We start from the raw sequence: 14,991 nt of genomic DNA, 5'->3' as shown, positions 1-14,991 counted from the left end.
AAAAAAAAAAAAGGCTGAGAGCAAACATACATATGTATGTTTGTCCTACTGTAGTCTGTCAAAATCTCCTCTTTGAAAAAGGCCTTTCATAGAGCTGCAAAGGTTAGCCCTGCCAAAAATTGCATATTATTTGTCTAACATTTGACGTTTTTTGTCTTCCTATCTGTGGGTGGTCTTTTGTAATTGCTGAACAATCAGAGGAATCATCTACCATACAATGACATTTTTTTTGTTTTTGTTTTTTTCCCACAACATCACGATCCCAGAGCACTCAGCAACATCGGATGCTATATTTGTAAATGTGCTTCCTTACATAGGATATGTCAGAAAATCATATTTTTTTTATTTTACACATCCACATGTCAACTCAAAGATAACATCCTATCAAGACTGGGAGTCCACTTACTCATACAAATCACTTTCTTGCATACAGACAAATGTCTGTAGCAGTGATTGGCTTACTGTGCCCACAGTTTTCACTGGGACAGTGTGTTATTTTTTCCCCAAGAATTTCACAATGTGAGTTCAGTCAACATAGAATACTGAATGGACTTCAAAGTATGGATTTGGATAGTCATTTCATTTACTGTTGTCCTGATTTACTATTAAGTTGAAACATTTAACATCAATTTATCTTTGATGACTCAAATGACTTTATTTACTTAAAATCTTCAGTGGGGAAATGAACTGCTGCTAATAGCTGCTATTTAGCTGCTAATGATGGACTAGAGCTAAATAATATGGTTTTACTTCATTTTCAATTCTGTGTCTGTGTTGAATTGAGTAGCTGTGGTACCATCTTTTGTCAACTAAAATAATGAAGCATTTTAAATTGCCCAAACAAACTGCACCAGATTAGAGCCCATGACTGGCTTCTTTTCTATCACAGTGTTGCTGAGGCTCATTGGTACTGTAGTATTTAGACCCAGCTGTCATGCTACAGGGACAAGGAATGGTTTTGAAGTAATTAAAACTGGTGGGCATCTTATGAACTTGACGGTGCACAAATGCCAAATGTCTGTTCAAAGATCCTCTTGTCTCATTTTCTTTATGCCAGGCAAAAACATGTAAAATGGTGTCACAACATCAGCTGATATGCAACAGCAGGAACAGTGTTGATGCTGACTGATCCTATACTGCACAGTCGGTGTCATGGGGATCTGAAGCTGCATTACAAATAGCAGATACATGATAGCAGAATATTTTTAGATACTTCTAATCATGAAATTCTCCTACACACCACTTAGCACAACATCAGAAGGTCTGTGTGCAAAACAGACGTACAGTGCTCCGCAGAATTTCATATAAAATGATAAGAGGCATATTTTAGGCAAGAAGTTGTTGAAATGGTCAAAGTCAAAGAGTAACCAAGGTGATACTTTACCTTCAGCTGCTTCGGTCATGGTTTCAAAATAAATATTCTGTTACAAAACTTAAATCCTTTATGGAGATTTTGTTGCCATGAAAACAAATACTTGTGGTAAATCCTTGGATCGTCTGCACAATTTAATCCCAGTGTTTAATTCCAATCCAGCAACGTCATCCAAAAGGTTTGTGATAAATGGGAATATGAAAAAATTAAACCAGAGGCCACCACCAGAAACCCTACACCCCTTTGTCCATTCTCAGGATTTAATCCTGCACTATATTTCCAGGCATCAGAAAGTTTTAATGAGTCTTGGTTTAGAAAGTCTTGAAAGCTGACTTCTGTCCCAGTGGATCAGGCTGGGGAGACAGACAGAGACCAAGTTAACGTGGCCCGTGTCTTTGCCCTTTGCCTGCTTAGGGCTGGGATTGTAGATAGAGCAGCTTGTCCCCCCACCCACACCTCCACTGGCTCAGACAGAATTAGACCGAGCACAGGGACTGACGGATGATGGAAGGGAAAGAGAGAAAAGAGACTAGGAGCGAGAGCTTCAATGTAACTTTATCCCACCAGCCTATGTTGCCGTTGGAGTCACATGGTCACAGTATGGATAGTGCTTTCACATGTGTTAAAACAATATGTAATTGTATCATAAACTCTCAAATCTGCGTATTTGTATTTTCAAAGTATTCAGTTGCAAACTTTCAAAGTCTGAATTCAAATTTTTCCTATTACGTTCATAGTGTGTTTTCAATTTCTAAGCCCAAGGCCCTGAGTTATTCTTAGATCGGCTCACGTCAACTGGTATTCTGCTTTGCCTTTTTAGGCCAGAGGCGTGACCTTAACACCCCATCCCCTTTCCTTCCTTCCAGCCCCCGCCCTCATGATACCAAATCCTGCTCATTCAGACCTCCACTGCTCGGAGCAGAGCTGTCATGAAGTGGAAAGAAAGAAAACAAAGATCAGAAGAGCTGAATTGCTGGCAATATTTTACACCAGGTTACATGCAAGTTGCCAGTTGTCAGAGGACTCGAGTACAAGTCAGCTTAAGATTCCTCAATAAAGTAGTAGAAGTTGGTGATCAAAGTCACACTACTCACTCTCTCCAAGAATTGTATGCCTTTTCCTTGTGTCTACATGAATAATTGTGCTACCTTTGAAAAACCTCGATGGTTTTTATTGTTGGATTGTATAGCTACTCAGAAACTTTTAAAAGCTAGAATTAAATAAAATTAATAGTAATGAGAAGAAAGTTTATTAGTACTTACTAAAAAAAACAATGAAAATGCATGTTAAAATACACATGGTAATAGTAAGTTAATAGTTAGAACTTTTGTTGTGAACTTTGGTTTACCTTGTTCCAAATAATGTGAATCTGCTCTTGAGACTACAGAAAAATGTGAAAATTATTTTCTTTCAATATTTTCCACAAAGACATCTTCTTAAAACCTAGACACAATATGCAATACACAGAATGTTGACATCATTTTAAAAGGTAATCTGGCTATTAGAAGATTTTAAAATAAGATAAATCCAACCTTAGATGACACTATACAATATATTACATAGTGTCATTATTTATTTAACAAAGTAAGCCAAAATTCAAAACAGAAACAAATCGTTCCTATGGTAAGAAAGTTATTTACAATTGGAAAATATCAAAGACAGTTGGTCTTTCCAAACAATTCTTTAAAAAACAACACCCTTTGCTGATTACATAGCTCATATCTCTTATCCTTCCAAGAAAAAAAATATATTGGTAAATTGATACTGATATTAGATTTTTTTTGTTGGGTTTTTTTGGTTTTGTTGGGGCACATTAATGGCACACCTCAAGGTCCTTTCTTCTTTTGCATTTCCACACTGACTGCCACGATAACCACAATGATCACCACTGCTATAGAAAAACCAATAATGAGCCATATTATGGTAGGTTTCCTCCAATCTAAAAAACAAAAAAGAAAAACGAGGGTAAGAAGTTATCTTTGATCATTTGCAATTCAAAGCGTGTTGTCACATATTAGTGCATATGTTTCCAGCTGGGGGGCTGGAGGCTATGAATGCACACATGGGGAGAGCATCAAACGCCACACAGAAATGCCCCAGTGACCAGTGGATTCAAATCCAGGAGCCTGTTGCTGTGAGGCAACAATGCTAACCACTGGGCCACTGTGTTGCCGTTTAGTAAAGTGGCATCAAAGTAATTTTTTTTTCACAGGAATAAATAATTTTCACAATACAGTGGAACCCCGACTTACGAATACCCCATTTCACGAAAAATTCAAGTTACGAAGGCACTGAACGGCAATATTTTTGCCCGTGTTACGGCAAAATGCCCAAGTAACGAAATCTGCTGGCTCTGATTGGCTGAGCCTACAATGTCCACAATGCCTTCCGAATCATGTGACAACCCCTTGGCTTCCGTACTTGCGCTTCGCTGTTCCACTTGAACGACGTATTGTTGTTCTAGTTAGCATTTAGCCTATAGCCTATTGTTCAGCATCGCCTCACTCAAAAAGGGTGCTTCGACTTACGAAAATTTTCGACTTATGAAAGACCCTCGGGAACAAATTAATTTCGTAAGTCGGGGTTCCACAGTACTAAATTACATGAAAAATTATGTGATTTTTGTTTTCAGATAGCAAAAAGATGCACTTTAGCTCTAAAACAAACTAATCAAACTTTTCTTTTGAAAATACGGACTTATTAGGGAAGCTGAATGAATGTAAGAGTCTCACGTACAATTTTGGAAGCCTTGCAATGATGAGGTCTGGAAGAAAGAAAGAAAAAAAACAAATAAGGAGCAATACCTTTATTGAAAATACCAAACCACTTACATCAGTTATTGCATGTATGCCCATTAATAAATCAGTAAGTGAAATCCTTACCTGGTGATTTGGAGATCTAAGAGTTCTCCGGATGTCATTCCACATGGTATTATTGAGGTCACAGTCAAGCAGTTGGTCCTCATAAAACAGACAATCCACAGTCAAATGCACATTTGAGTTGTTCACCTGACTCCGGCTTTTAGCTACAACATGTTGTGGATTGTAGGTGTGATGCATCACCACCAGAATTGCACGTTTACCCACTATAAACAAAGACACAACATGATCAGATGATTCAGAAAAGAGATTAAATAAATGGGCTGGGTTACTAGATCTTGAATTCATGCTGTAGGACATAAACACCACATGTGGTTCTTGGCCTGTATCCTACATGTGTCCCTGTATATAAATCACTTAAATTATTTATAAAAAGTCACTTTTATTTTTCCTTACATGGTATTTTGTTGAGGGCCTCAGCAATGTCTGTCCCAACTCGTGAAACCACAGGACAGAAAATCACACAGTAGTCACTTTCTTGTGTAGATGTTTCCTCAGTTTGGCCAATGTCTTTAAGCTTCTGAACAATTGAACGATGAGCGCCATTTGTTCTTCCGGCCAAAATGACACAGAAAACTTTCCACGACCCTAAAGATAGATTTAACAATATATAACAGTTTTCTGAAACTGAAGACAAAACACCAAAGCTTTTCTTTTTTGTCACCATACTTAATTAATATGCAACTGATTTCATATATACAGCAAATGCAGCTTGATCATGACACTGAGTGAATCAGTGTTATTTTCATTTGAGGCTAAACTAATAGATAGAAATTACGGACGCCTTGTGAGCCATTCAAAATTATCAAGTAGCTTTCTGTGTAGAAATGACTACAGCCAATGGAAGCCGAGGAAATAATCACAACTTACTATCTCTGAAGAGAAAAGACTGAACATTTGACCTAGATGTTTCATTTCTAACCTGTTGGGTAAGTGCACAAGAATCTGAACTATCAATAGGAAAGTTAGCATTACAACAGAAAGCAAAACAAAGTTTAAAAGTCTGGGTTTTCTTTCTTGTCTCACCCTATGTATTAAATAAATATCTGACCTATTGCAACATTTTCTTCATCACTAATGGAAGTTTTATTTGATTATAATTAGTCTTTTACTCTATAAGCTGATTGTAAACCAGCTATCCCCGGCAAATTTTGTATTGATCTTATACTAGTCTTGCTTTAACAAGTAAGAAAGAAGTCAGTGATACTTATCTGACAAGATATATTTTAGGATGACTGATATGGGTGACTTGAAATTATTACTCATTCAATAAGTAAATGCAGCTTATTCACCTTAATATTGACATATTTAATGGAAATATTAAAAAATAAAGCAAAATTATTCTCTCACCATTTCCCTGGTCCATGTCTCTGAGGAAGGATAAAGAATTAGAAAGCAAACTTTAGTTGAAATTAACTAAATCAAATATAGTCAAATAACAGGAGGTGCAGATCCATTAACTGAATGCATTATACATTTTCTTTACTAAAAGCTGTGCTTTTACTGGCTTAGAAGACAAACTTTAAAAATAGATTACGGGTGTAACTTGTATTACTCTGATGCAAGACATTTACATTTTGCAGACTAAAGTTACTTACATAGAGATTACAATTTCTTGACTTGTTTTGAAACAGAAATTCCTTCCCAATGGAAAAAAAAGAACTCTAGTGTCTCCCCATGCAATGAAGTGCTGCCGGTTGTTCTTTGAGAATTAACTTGTTCACCAGTCGAAAACAAAACTGGACAGGCAGGTAAAAGAATGTTAACGTCAGTGTGACTCAATGGACTAAAAGGATATGCAGCTACAGGTGGTGATGAGACGGCCTCAATGTGGCCAATCCCTTTAAGCTGTTGAAGAACTGAACAATGAACCCCAAAATGAAGTAGAACAGTCTCACAGACCAAACACGTTCAGTTTAACTTATCCCATGTGACACTACTCAGCTAATCAGGTCATTTCTACACATGATGGCGAGAAGCTGACAGAAGAAGTTAGAGAGAGAACAGACTGGTTAAAGCTTTATTTCATTTGCCTTCCTATGTAGGCCTATGCTACATTAGTTTAATGGTCACAATGGTGGAATTTCAAGGGCCAAATATTTTCTGAGATGGTGCTCATTGTGAAACATTTCAGAACCACTTGTGTGAAACGATTTCCCTAACTCTTCCCAAGCCATTGTTAATATAAACGGATTAAATAAATAAAATAAAATCTTGTCAAAAAAGTAATGAGTAATATCTGGTATTTGAAAGATCATCTCTGTGTAAATGAATATGAACATTATGCTATAAATGTTGGAGGACTTTTGGATTGTTTGTTAAAAGTTTACTACAGCCTGTGAAAACTGTGAACCAGTGATTGTGCTATAGATAACATTTGGCAGCTGGAGGGGCCCCACCAGTCTGTGCACTGGTCCATGACTGGAAATTTGTTGTTGAGTTAAATCAAGGTGTGCCTTTTTGCCTTACTGTATAGGTATAATTTATTATTATTATAAAAATAACTACAACCATTAGAATTACCAGTTATCGTTAGTTTTGATTAATTATTTACTCTTTAACCTGTGAAACAACTATATAAACCATTTTTATATAAGGCAGCTATGAATGACTATGAGGCTATTTTTGAACATTTAACACGCTGAAATGAATGTAGCAGGTACGGTCGGCAGTTATTATGTTCTCTGTCTATTAGTGAATTATCTATTACCTTTCCTGTCTACTTTAAGCTGACATTATTATTCACATGTCTTTTAGATTTATCCTGAGTCTCCACAGACTCGTCATATAACTGTGAAATATTAACTTAATCAAATGCTAGTTGCTACCTCTGTCTGTCTACTGTATGAATCTGTCAGGTATGAATAGTGATTACAAATTATTATTGTAACCGCTTTTCTTACCTTTTGACTCCTCAATGTCACTGAACAATGATAAAGAATGAGGTGTTAACCTTTACTCCAAATTATCATGTGGGTCATTATCAGCAGGGATTTCGAGGAACGTCTTTGGTTTTAGACCTGAAGAAGCTTCTCGAATGAGAGGTGAAACATCATCAAGAAACTTAAAGAAGTCTCTTTTCTTTCCAAGCTCCTTAGATTACCATGGCCTGTATGACTGAGAACCGACGTGGACATTAAAAGAGCTCTTAATATGGCTCTTGTTTTCTTTCTTTTCAGAAAGTTAAATTGCATAAAGTTGAACCACACACTAATATGCTCCTTTAAGTTCACGTCTCAATATTTATTTAAAAAAAAAACGGTCGGGGGCGGGGCAACTCCTTAAATGACAGTCTCTGGTTTTATTGTGTTCCACACAATGAGTGTGTAAATATTAATTCAAGAGTTTAAGCGAAAATAGAATTCTAGAGAAAGAATTAATGAACTGAAAAGAAGCACAAAAACCTGTAAACTTGAACTATATCTACTTGTTGAAATTTGTTAAATCAGAAACAGTTTTTAATGTCACTTAATAAAGAATGTCTTTTAATTCAGTATGAACAAAAGCCACAAATGACACCAAGATATCCACTCAATAAATTCGTTATTTTAAAATACATAAGCATGTCTGCAATAACTGGGAAAGAAATGGTTTTGTTTTCTTAAAGCTCACTTTTCAGTCTTGACTTGACATCTGGACATGTGAGTAAAGCAACATTTCATCTTTAGCATGCTACAGTACCAATGATCAAAAGATTCATCCCTAAAACATCTATACCAGCTTTCATAACTATAATACATAACTAACACGTCTTTAATGATTACAAAGGCATGATATATTACATATATTTTGTTTTATATACAGTATCAAGAAAACGTACTGTGATATTGTTAAATTATTGCTTTTGGATTTTGTTTTGCAGTCCTCATTTCCCACTTTTATTTCTCTTCCATATTTTGGAGCTGAATGATGTCACAACTGCCATCAGCAAAGGAACAATCAATCCAGCAATCTGTACCAGAGGATTCAAGCCTAAAATTAAGAAAAATAAAGACAAAAAGAGCAATAAGCCACAGCGGACCATAGTTATGGTAGAGAGAGTTTCTGAGACACATAAATCAGCTATATGTCTGCAGTAGCTGGTTTCTGAAAACTGAAAGTACTAAGTACTTTTACAAGTGTGTAACTGACTCAAGTGACCTGTAAGACTAGTTCTGAGTAGAGTGACATTTGTGCTTGCTCATCACTACATTCTGATTACATTGTAAACAGGCTGAGTGATTTCTACAGAACATGTTATTATATGTTTTAGGATACACCACCAACAAAGCTAAAACTTATACAGTGATACTTACAAGGTCTGATTTTTTTCCAGATGGGGCTACCTAAACCTAAAAGTAAAATGAAAACAGAGGAGTAACTCATCTGTTATTTTTACCACTCACACACAAGTGACAGAATGTAGGAGGTAAATAAAGCTTTAGGCATAGTCATGTATGCTTTCCTTTATCTCTTTTTTATCAATTCATGAACAAAATAGATATAAACACTAGTACAATATTAAATAACCTCATTATTTAGAGGGAGAAACCAAAGTAATCAAAAAAAAATTCTTTTTATTTTGGTGAAATACCAAGATCTAGATGTTATTCTACCCCAGAAGGTTGATTCTGTTCATCTAGACATATCATTTTCAGTGGGAAAAACATTTCATCACCCATCCAAGTGACTTCTTCAGTCTCAGCTCACTGCTGGTTTCCCCAACTTTATAAACAGTACATTCAAACAATGACTGCAAATGTGCTGTTTATAAGGTTGGGGAATCAACCTTTTGGGATTTACTTACCAGGATGGTTGAGCATACATCAAGAAATTCTATTCTACCATGCTAGCTTATGTGTGAATTAGACTTGTACAGGAATTTACATTGCAACTGGAAAGTCATTTTAATTCAGTGCCGTCACCTTCCACACAACCTGATGTGCACATCTGCAAAAATGTTACTACACTTCAGGTTGATGCAGTTGGCAGTGACTTAAATGGTGTGGAAAGTTGCAGCATACAGGCTTTCCGGTTATGCTGTGACTTAGGACACATTGGGATATTTGTTCTAAAAACTGTAGCTTTATGGAGATAAAAGATGAAGACATGAATAAGGATAAAAATTATCAATAATTATACTTACACACGAATATATTCCAGATACTGGAGCAACCTAAAACACAATAAAATGATGTTAAGGTAATGCTAACACAGTTAATACTTACAAAGTTCAAATATGTTTCAGGCAGGGCTACCTAAACAAATAAAAACAGAGCAATAAGTTGTCTGGTATATTTTGCTACTGAAACACATCTTGTAAGATAATTATACCATTGTCATTTTTGGGTTTTTTTTTTCTTTTTGCTCATTTGTTTTGTTTTTATTTTATTTCAACCCAGTGGATGCAACAGAAATATTGAGCATTATCTATATTACAATCTTATAGAACACAACAAGAGATATTTGCTCTTAACACTGTATATTAGAACATAAAATTACTTATTTATATTTTTAATGTTTTAGTATGAAATATGCTAAAAATGAAAATAAGATAAAAAAAAAAATACAGTCATACTTACAAAGTCCAAATATTTTCCAGATGAAGAAACCTAAAACTGAATTAAACAAAATTGTGCTCATTAAATAAATCTTTGATCATAGTCATATACGCTTTTCTTTTACTTTTTTTTCATCATTGAATAAACACGTTATTTAGAGGGAGAAACCAAAGTGATCACAACCAAAAACTCGTGGAAAAGCAGAACAACATCTAGACCTTATACTACCATGCTAACTTATGTATGATCTAGACTTCTGCAGGAAATTTACATTGTAACTAGCGATGTTACCAGAATGGCCTTTTAACCCTGTGCCGTCACCTTCCACATAACCTGATGTGCATATTCCAAGAAATGTTACTGCACGTCAGCTCGATGCAGTCGGCAACAACTTGAATGGGATGGAAGCATGGGCTTAAAAGGGCTTTCTGGTTAGGTTGTGAGTTAGAACACATTGGGATATATCTAAAAGCTGTACCTTTACAATATATTAACCTAAAACACCAACAAATGATGTTTTAGGAAACAACTAAAAAATAAGCAAAAACTAGTACAGTCATACTTGCAAAGTCCAAATATTTTTCAGATGAAGCTACCTAAACCTCAAATAGGGGAAAAAGAGAGCATTAATTTGTACAGTATCTTTTACTACTCAAACACAACTGATATGCCTTATGCATAGGTACTTTTAATTACGCCATGGCTAGACATTACTTAGATTTTCATTAACGTAGCTCATTTATGATACAAACCATTGGAAATGACCAGAATCATCTTTCAATACGAAGACACACAAAGGAGTTTTGACTAGTTAGGCTTTATGGATTAATACATTTCAGGCCACTAAATACCCTACATGTTTTTCTTTTCTGACTTGGATTCAGCTTGGTGAATGTTTTTCAGTTTGGTGTTTATTTTGCACAGAGCACTGCAAGAGACATTGAAAAAAAATGGAAAAAAAGATATACTATTGGGAGATGGCGACAAAACGTTTTTCTCCACGTCAGAGTATGCCTTGCGGTGAGTGTGTCACCTCTTCAGATGTCTCTCACTTATATAAAAACTGTGTTTACTGCAAAGCACTGATTTAATGTGTTCATAGTTTAGGTCAATCTCAAAATAAAAATGTATGAATCTCTCCCACGGGTGTGTCTCTTCCATCACTATGGTTGTTTTCAAGGTCTCAGTACTGACGTGGAAGAGCAAGGACTAAGTTAGTTGTAAGTAAGCTATTAAGACTCGACTGTGTTGGTTTTCCTCCGAAACAATAAGTTCCGTTGGAGCAGCCTTTCAATGCATCTCTCTGTCTCTCGCTAGCAAAGTTGATCCAGACAACAAAGTAAAGCTAGTTTTCGGTTACGAACCCGACACGGAACCCAACGTATTAGCCAGAGATACCTTTACTACAGTTTGGAGCCGCGGACCTGTTTTCCTGTTAATCTGTTTTCTATACGAGATCGCTGCAAAAAGTGCAGCCTTACCTAATGTCCACCCTACTGTTACTCATTTTACATTAAGATTTAACAGTCTAGTTGGTATTGGCATGGCGAGTAACCTTCAGTAATAGCAATAAATAGTAATCAGAATACATTACTCTCATTGAGCAAAGTAACAGAATACGTTACAACAGTGGCGGCTGGCCCATAGGGGGCGCTCGGGCTCCGCCCCCCCAAATGTGGAGGAGTAAAAATATATATTTTTAAAAAATTCATCAATGATAGTTTTACTATGTGTGTGCCCATATACAGCCAGGCGTATTTTAACATTTTCACCAGCTGACTCATTAAAGTTCAACCAACAAACGGTGTTTTTCTTCTTCTGGGGCGCTCGTCAAAGCGCCCTTGATATGCAGCGAAATAGCCTATCATTATCATTCATTTGTCGGAGTTGGTTCCAGCGCAAGTCGTGGCTGACAGGCTGTGGAACAGCTAATGCACTTTTTTGTTTCCCGTGCATACTGTTCAAAAGTGACAAGTGTGATTTGACGTGGACACAATCTGGACAAACCGACTTAAAGCACCTCTCCGAACGAATCAAGAAACATGAAAGCTCACGAGTTCATATGGACAACAGTGTAAAGCTAGCTGTGCTAGGGAAAACTAGCATAGCGGCGCAGCTAGATGATAGACATCGGATTGCTTTAAGAAGGCACAACGAAGAGGTAGATAAAAACCGTCATATTTTATCTAATCAGTTTACAGTTGTTGTTTTCAATAGTTATTTTTCATTCATTCAAAAAAAAAAAAAAAAATCTGTTCATGTTCATTTTTACAAATCTATACAAATGGCCAGAATATGGTTGTTCATTTTAAATTTAAATTAAAATTGTGTTGTTTGATGTACTCATTAAATGGGTCATTTTAGTCGATATCATAAAAATTGCCCCCCCTGAGATTTTTTTCAGGAGCCGCCACTGCGTTACAAAATACGTTTTGGGGCATGTACTCGGTAATCTGTAGTGGAATACATTTTAAAAGTAACCTTCCCAACACTGTGTGCCAGAAAATATTGGAGGGTTGTTTTTTTTTAAATAAATGTGACCATACCATGAGAAATAAGGAACTTTAAATTTGGTGGTCATCAATAAAACACAAAGATGAATATTCAGATAAATCAGATAGATGAAGGTATTATATCATACTTACAGAAACGTGGGATGTGTTGCCACAAAGAGATCAGGTTGTGAATTAAGACTGGAACTGGGAATTCAGAACCAAAAAATTTTTTGATGTCACCCGACATGGTATCATTGAGGTTACAACTGAGGAGGTGGCCTTCAAAAAACAGACAGTCCACAGTTAGGTGGACATTTGGGTTGTTCACCTGCCTCCGGCTTTCAGCTACAACATGGTGAGGATCAAAGGTGTGATGCATCACCACCAGTATTACTGGTTTGCCAGCTGTAAGTGAAGAGACAACAGGATCAAATGATTCAGAAACAAGAGTTTGGGCTTTTTGCCTGCATGTTAAATGTAGCCTTTCTGTTTACTTCCAATTTTGTATTTTATATTTATTTCCCACTTTACAGGCCAAATATTCTAAGTGAACGTAGCATGAGGCCATAATCACTAAAATCACTAAAAGGAGTAATGATAGCCAAAACAACATATCAAAAGTAGGACAAATTAGTAGTTCAAAAATTAGCACAAATTAATGTGCTAAACAAACAACACATGGCAAATTGCTATTGTTGTTTTTTAAGTTATTAAACTTGCATCCTGTAAATTACCATGATATTCACATCTACAATGAGTGTATACAAATTCCACTTTCATCTTCACCCTACAGCAATAACTTCAATCAAAACTCAATGTGTCATGCATGCATGTATTATTTAGCATTTAGTTATTTAACATTTCTTACGAGTTATGTTGTGCAGGGCCTCGCCGATGTCTGTTCCAACTCGGGAAACGACAGGACAGAAGACTAGAAGATAGTCACATTCCGTTGCAGAGGTCACGTCTGTTTGTCCAATACTTTTGAGTATTTGAACAACTGGAAAATGGGCCCCATTTGTTTTTCCTGCTTCCCACACAAAGAATTTTTTCCATGACTCTAAAGTGAAACAAAAAGAAAAATTGGATCCTTGTTCAGATGTGACATAATTTTTAATGAGTTAATGTCTATCAACCATATAAACAGTGCTTAACAGTGCTAATCTAAATCCAGATATTTTAAAGAAGAACCAGATTGAATTCATGCATCTATATTCCTGTCTTCCCTGTCAAAGAGCAGGGCAAAGGGCAGGGTACACCCTGGACAGATCCCCAGTGTGTCGCAGGGCTAACATGTAGAGACAGGCAACCATCTCCACTCACACCTATAGGCAACTTAGAGTTACCGATTAACGTATCCCGACTAACTGCATGCCTTTGGACTGTGGGAGGAAGGTGGAGTACTGAGAGAGAACCCACGCAAACACGGGGAGAAAGACCCCAGCCAGGAATCAAACTCAGGACCTTCTTGCTGTGAGGCAACAGTTCCAGAGTGTGCCACAGTGCTGGCCATAGTGAAAATCAAAATTTAAAATTAAAGTGGGATAATTCTAGTTTTTTTATACCACCATTAGAATTTACTGTGAGTATCGTTGGTTTCCATTAATTCCTTGTTTAGCTGCAAACTGAAGCCTCCCCCAGACCACTTGCCAATGCTTGCAATTGTATATCCTTTCAAGTGTAATTATTAAATAAAGCTTATTGTCTTTAATAGTGAAATATCTGACAACTTTAATTTTGAAAAGTAAAACTTAAAAAGTCTTGATGTATGCTCAATCATCCAGGTAAGTAAATCTCCAAAAGTTATTTCTGTTCATCTGGACGTAGCGTTTTCAGTGAGGGGAAACGTTTCTCCCACTGAAAACGCTACGTCCAGATGAACAGAATCAACTTTTGGAGATAAAACTTCCATCCATCCATCCATCTTCATCCGCTTTATCCGAGGCCGGGTCGCGGGGGCAGCAGCCTAAGCAAAGAGGCCCAGACCTCCCTCTCCCCAGCCACCTCCTCCAGCTTATCCGGGGGAATACCAAGGCGTTCCCAGGCCAGCCGAGAGATATAATCTCTCCAGCGTGTCCTGGGTCTGCCCCGGGGCCTCCTCCCGGTGGGACATGCCTGGAACACCTCACCCAGGAGGCGCCCAGGGGGCATCCTTGTCAGATGCCCGAACCACCTCAGCTGGCTCCTTTCGATGTGGAGCAGCAGCTGCTCTACTCTGAGCCCCTCCCGGATGGCCGAACTTCTCACCCTATCTCTAAGGGAGAGGCCAGCCACCCTTCGGAGGAAGCTCATTTCTGCCGCTTGTATCCGCGATTTCGTTCTTTCGGTCACTACCCACAGCTCGTGGCCATAGGTGAGGGTAGGAACGTAGATCGACTGGTAAATTGAGAGCTTCACTTTTACACTCAGCTCCCTCTTCACCACGACGGACCGGTGCAGCGTCCGCATTACTGCAGCTGCAGCCCCAATCCGTCTGTCGATCTCCGGCTCCCTTCTCCCATCACTCGCGAACAAGACCCCGAGATACTTGAACTCCTCCACTTGGGGCAGGAACTCATCCCCGACCCGGAGTGGGCACTCCACCCTTTTCCGGCTGAGAACCATGGCCTCAGATTTGGAGGTGCTGATCCTCATTCCCGCTGCTTCACACTCGGCTGCGAACCGTTCCAGTGCGAGCTGGAGGCCCTCACCCGATGAAGCCAACA

General features: G+C 37.6%; 3 protein-coding genes across 13 annotated transcripts in view; all 3 read right to left on the bottom strand.

Moving 5' to 3' along the window:
- Positions 1-2,197, bottom strand: part of LOC146652682 (uncharacterized) — a 43,487-nt gene extending 41,290 nt beyond the window's left edge. For 5 of the 11 annotated variants that reach the window (XM_085383267.1, XM_085383268.1, XM_085383272.1 and 2 more), the window contains exon 1: positions 1,385-2,186. In XM_085383267.1, coding sequence (XP_085239393.1) covers positions 1,385-1,403 — 19 coding nt within the window. In that variant the 5' untranslated portion in view covers positions 1,404-2,186. Of the gene's footprint in view, positions 1-1,384 lie in introns of all 11 variants that reach the window. The other 6 variants (XM_085383274.1, XM_085383275.1, XM_085383277.1 and 3 more) reach the window with 5 other exon arrangements.
- Positions 2,198-2,668: 471 nt separating this feature from the next.
- LOC146652681 (uncharacterized) lies at positions 2,669-6,085 on the bottom strand. The gene is made up of 6 exons (XM_085383286.1): positions 5,850-6,085; positions 5,602-5,621; positions 4,648-4,839; positions 4,255-4,457; positions 4,109-4,136; positions 2,669-3,311 (listed from the first exon to the last, which is right to left on the bottom strand). Exons 2-6 carry the CDS (start codon positions 5,615-5,617, stop codon positions 3,199-3,201), a joined length of 552 nt encoding a protein of 183 aa, XP_085239412.1. The 5' UTR covers positions 5,618-5,621; positions 5,850-6,085; the 3' UTR covers positions 2,669-3,198.
- Positions 6,086-7,863: 1,778 nt separating this feature from the next.
- Positions 7,864-13,799, bottom strand: LOC146652680 (uncharacterized). Its single transcript, XM_085382740.1, has 7 exons — positions 13,751-13,799; positions 13,155-13,346; positions 12,437-12,691; positions 9,813-9,848; positions 9,377-9,406; positions 8,547-8,582; positions 7,864-8,223 (listed from the first exon to the last, which is right to left on the bottom strand). The coding sequence occupies exons 1-7, from the start codon at positions 13,797-13,799 to the stop codon at positions 8,117-8,119; spliced, it is 705 nt and encodes a 234-aa protein (XP_085238866.1). The 3' UTR covers positions 7,864-8,116.
- Positions 13,800-14,991: the final 1,192 nt, after the last annotated feature.

Source organism: Rhamphochromis longiceps, linkage group LG15 (genome assembly GCF_057381845.1).
Source record: "Rhamphochromis longiceps isolate RC_006_pf linkage group LG15, R_longiceps_female_GT1.1, whole genome shotgun sequence".
In the NCBI taxonomy this organism is placed as follows: Eukaryota; Metazoa; Chordata; class Actinopteri; order Cichliformes; family Cichlidae; genus Rhamphochromis; species Rhamphochromis longiceps.
This window is presented reverse-complemented; position numbering and strand designations above follow the sequence as displayed.

Coding starts and splice junctions, on each gene's coding strand:
- LOC146652681 (XM_085383286.1), bottom strand. Junction 4,458..4,647: donor GGCCCTCAACAAAATACCAT/GTAAGGAAAAAT, acceptor CTTTGTTTATAG/TGGGTAAACGTGCAATTCTG. Junction 4,137..4,254: donor TTAGATCTCCAAATCACCAG/GTAAGGATTTCA, acceptor TCTTTCTTCCAG/ACCTCATCATTGCAAGGCTT.
- LOC146652680 (XM_085382740.1), bottom strand. CDS start 13,799: ATGGCCAGCACTGTGGCACACTCTGGAACTGTTGCCTCACAGCAAGAA. Junction 12,692..13,154: donor GGCCCTGCACAACATAACTC/GTAAGAAATGTT, acceptor CTTCACTTACAG/CTGGCAAACCAGTAATACTG. Junction 9,849..12,436: donor GCAACACATCCCACGTTTCT/GTAAGTATGATA, acceptor TGTTTAATTCAG/TTTTAGGTTTCTTCATCTGG.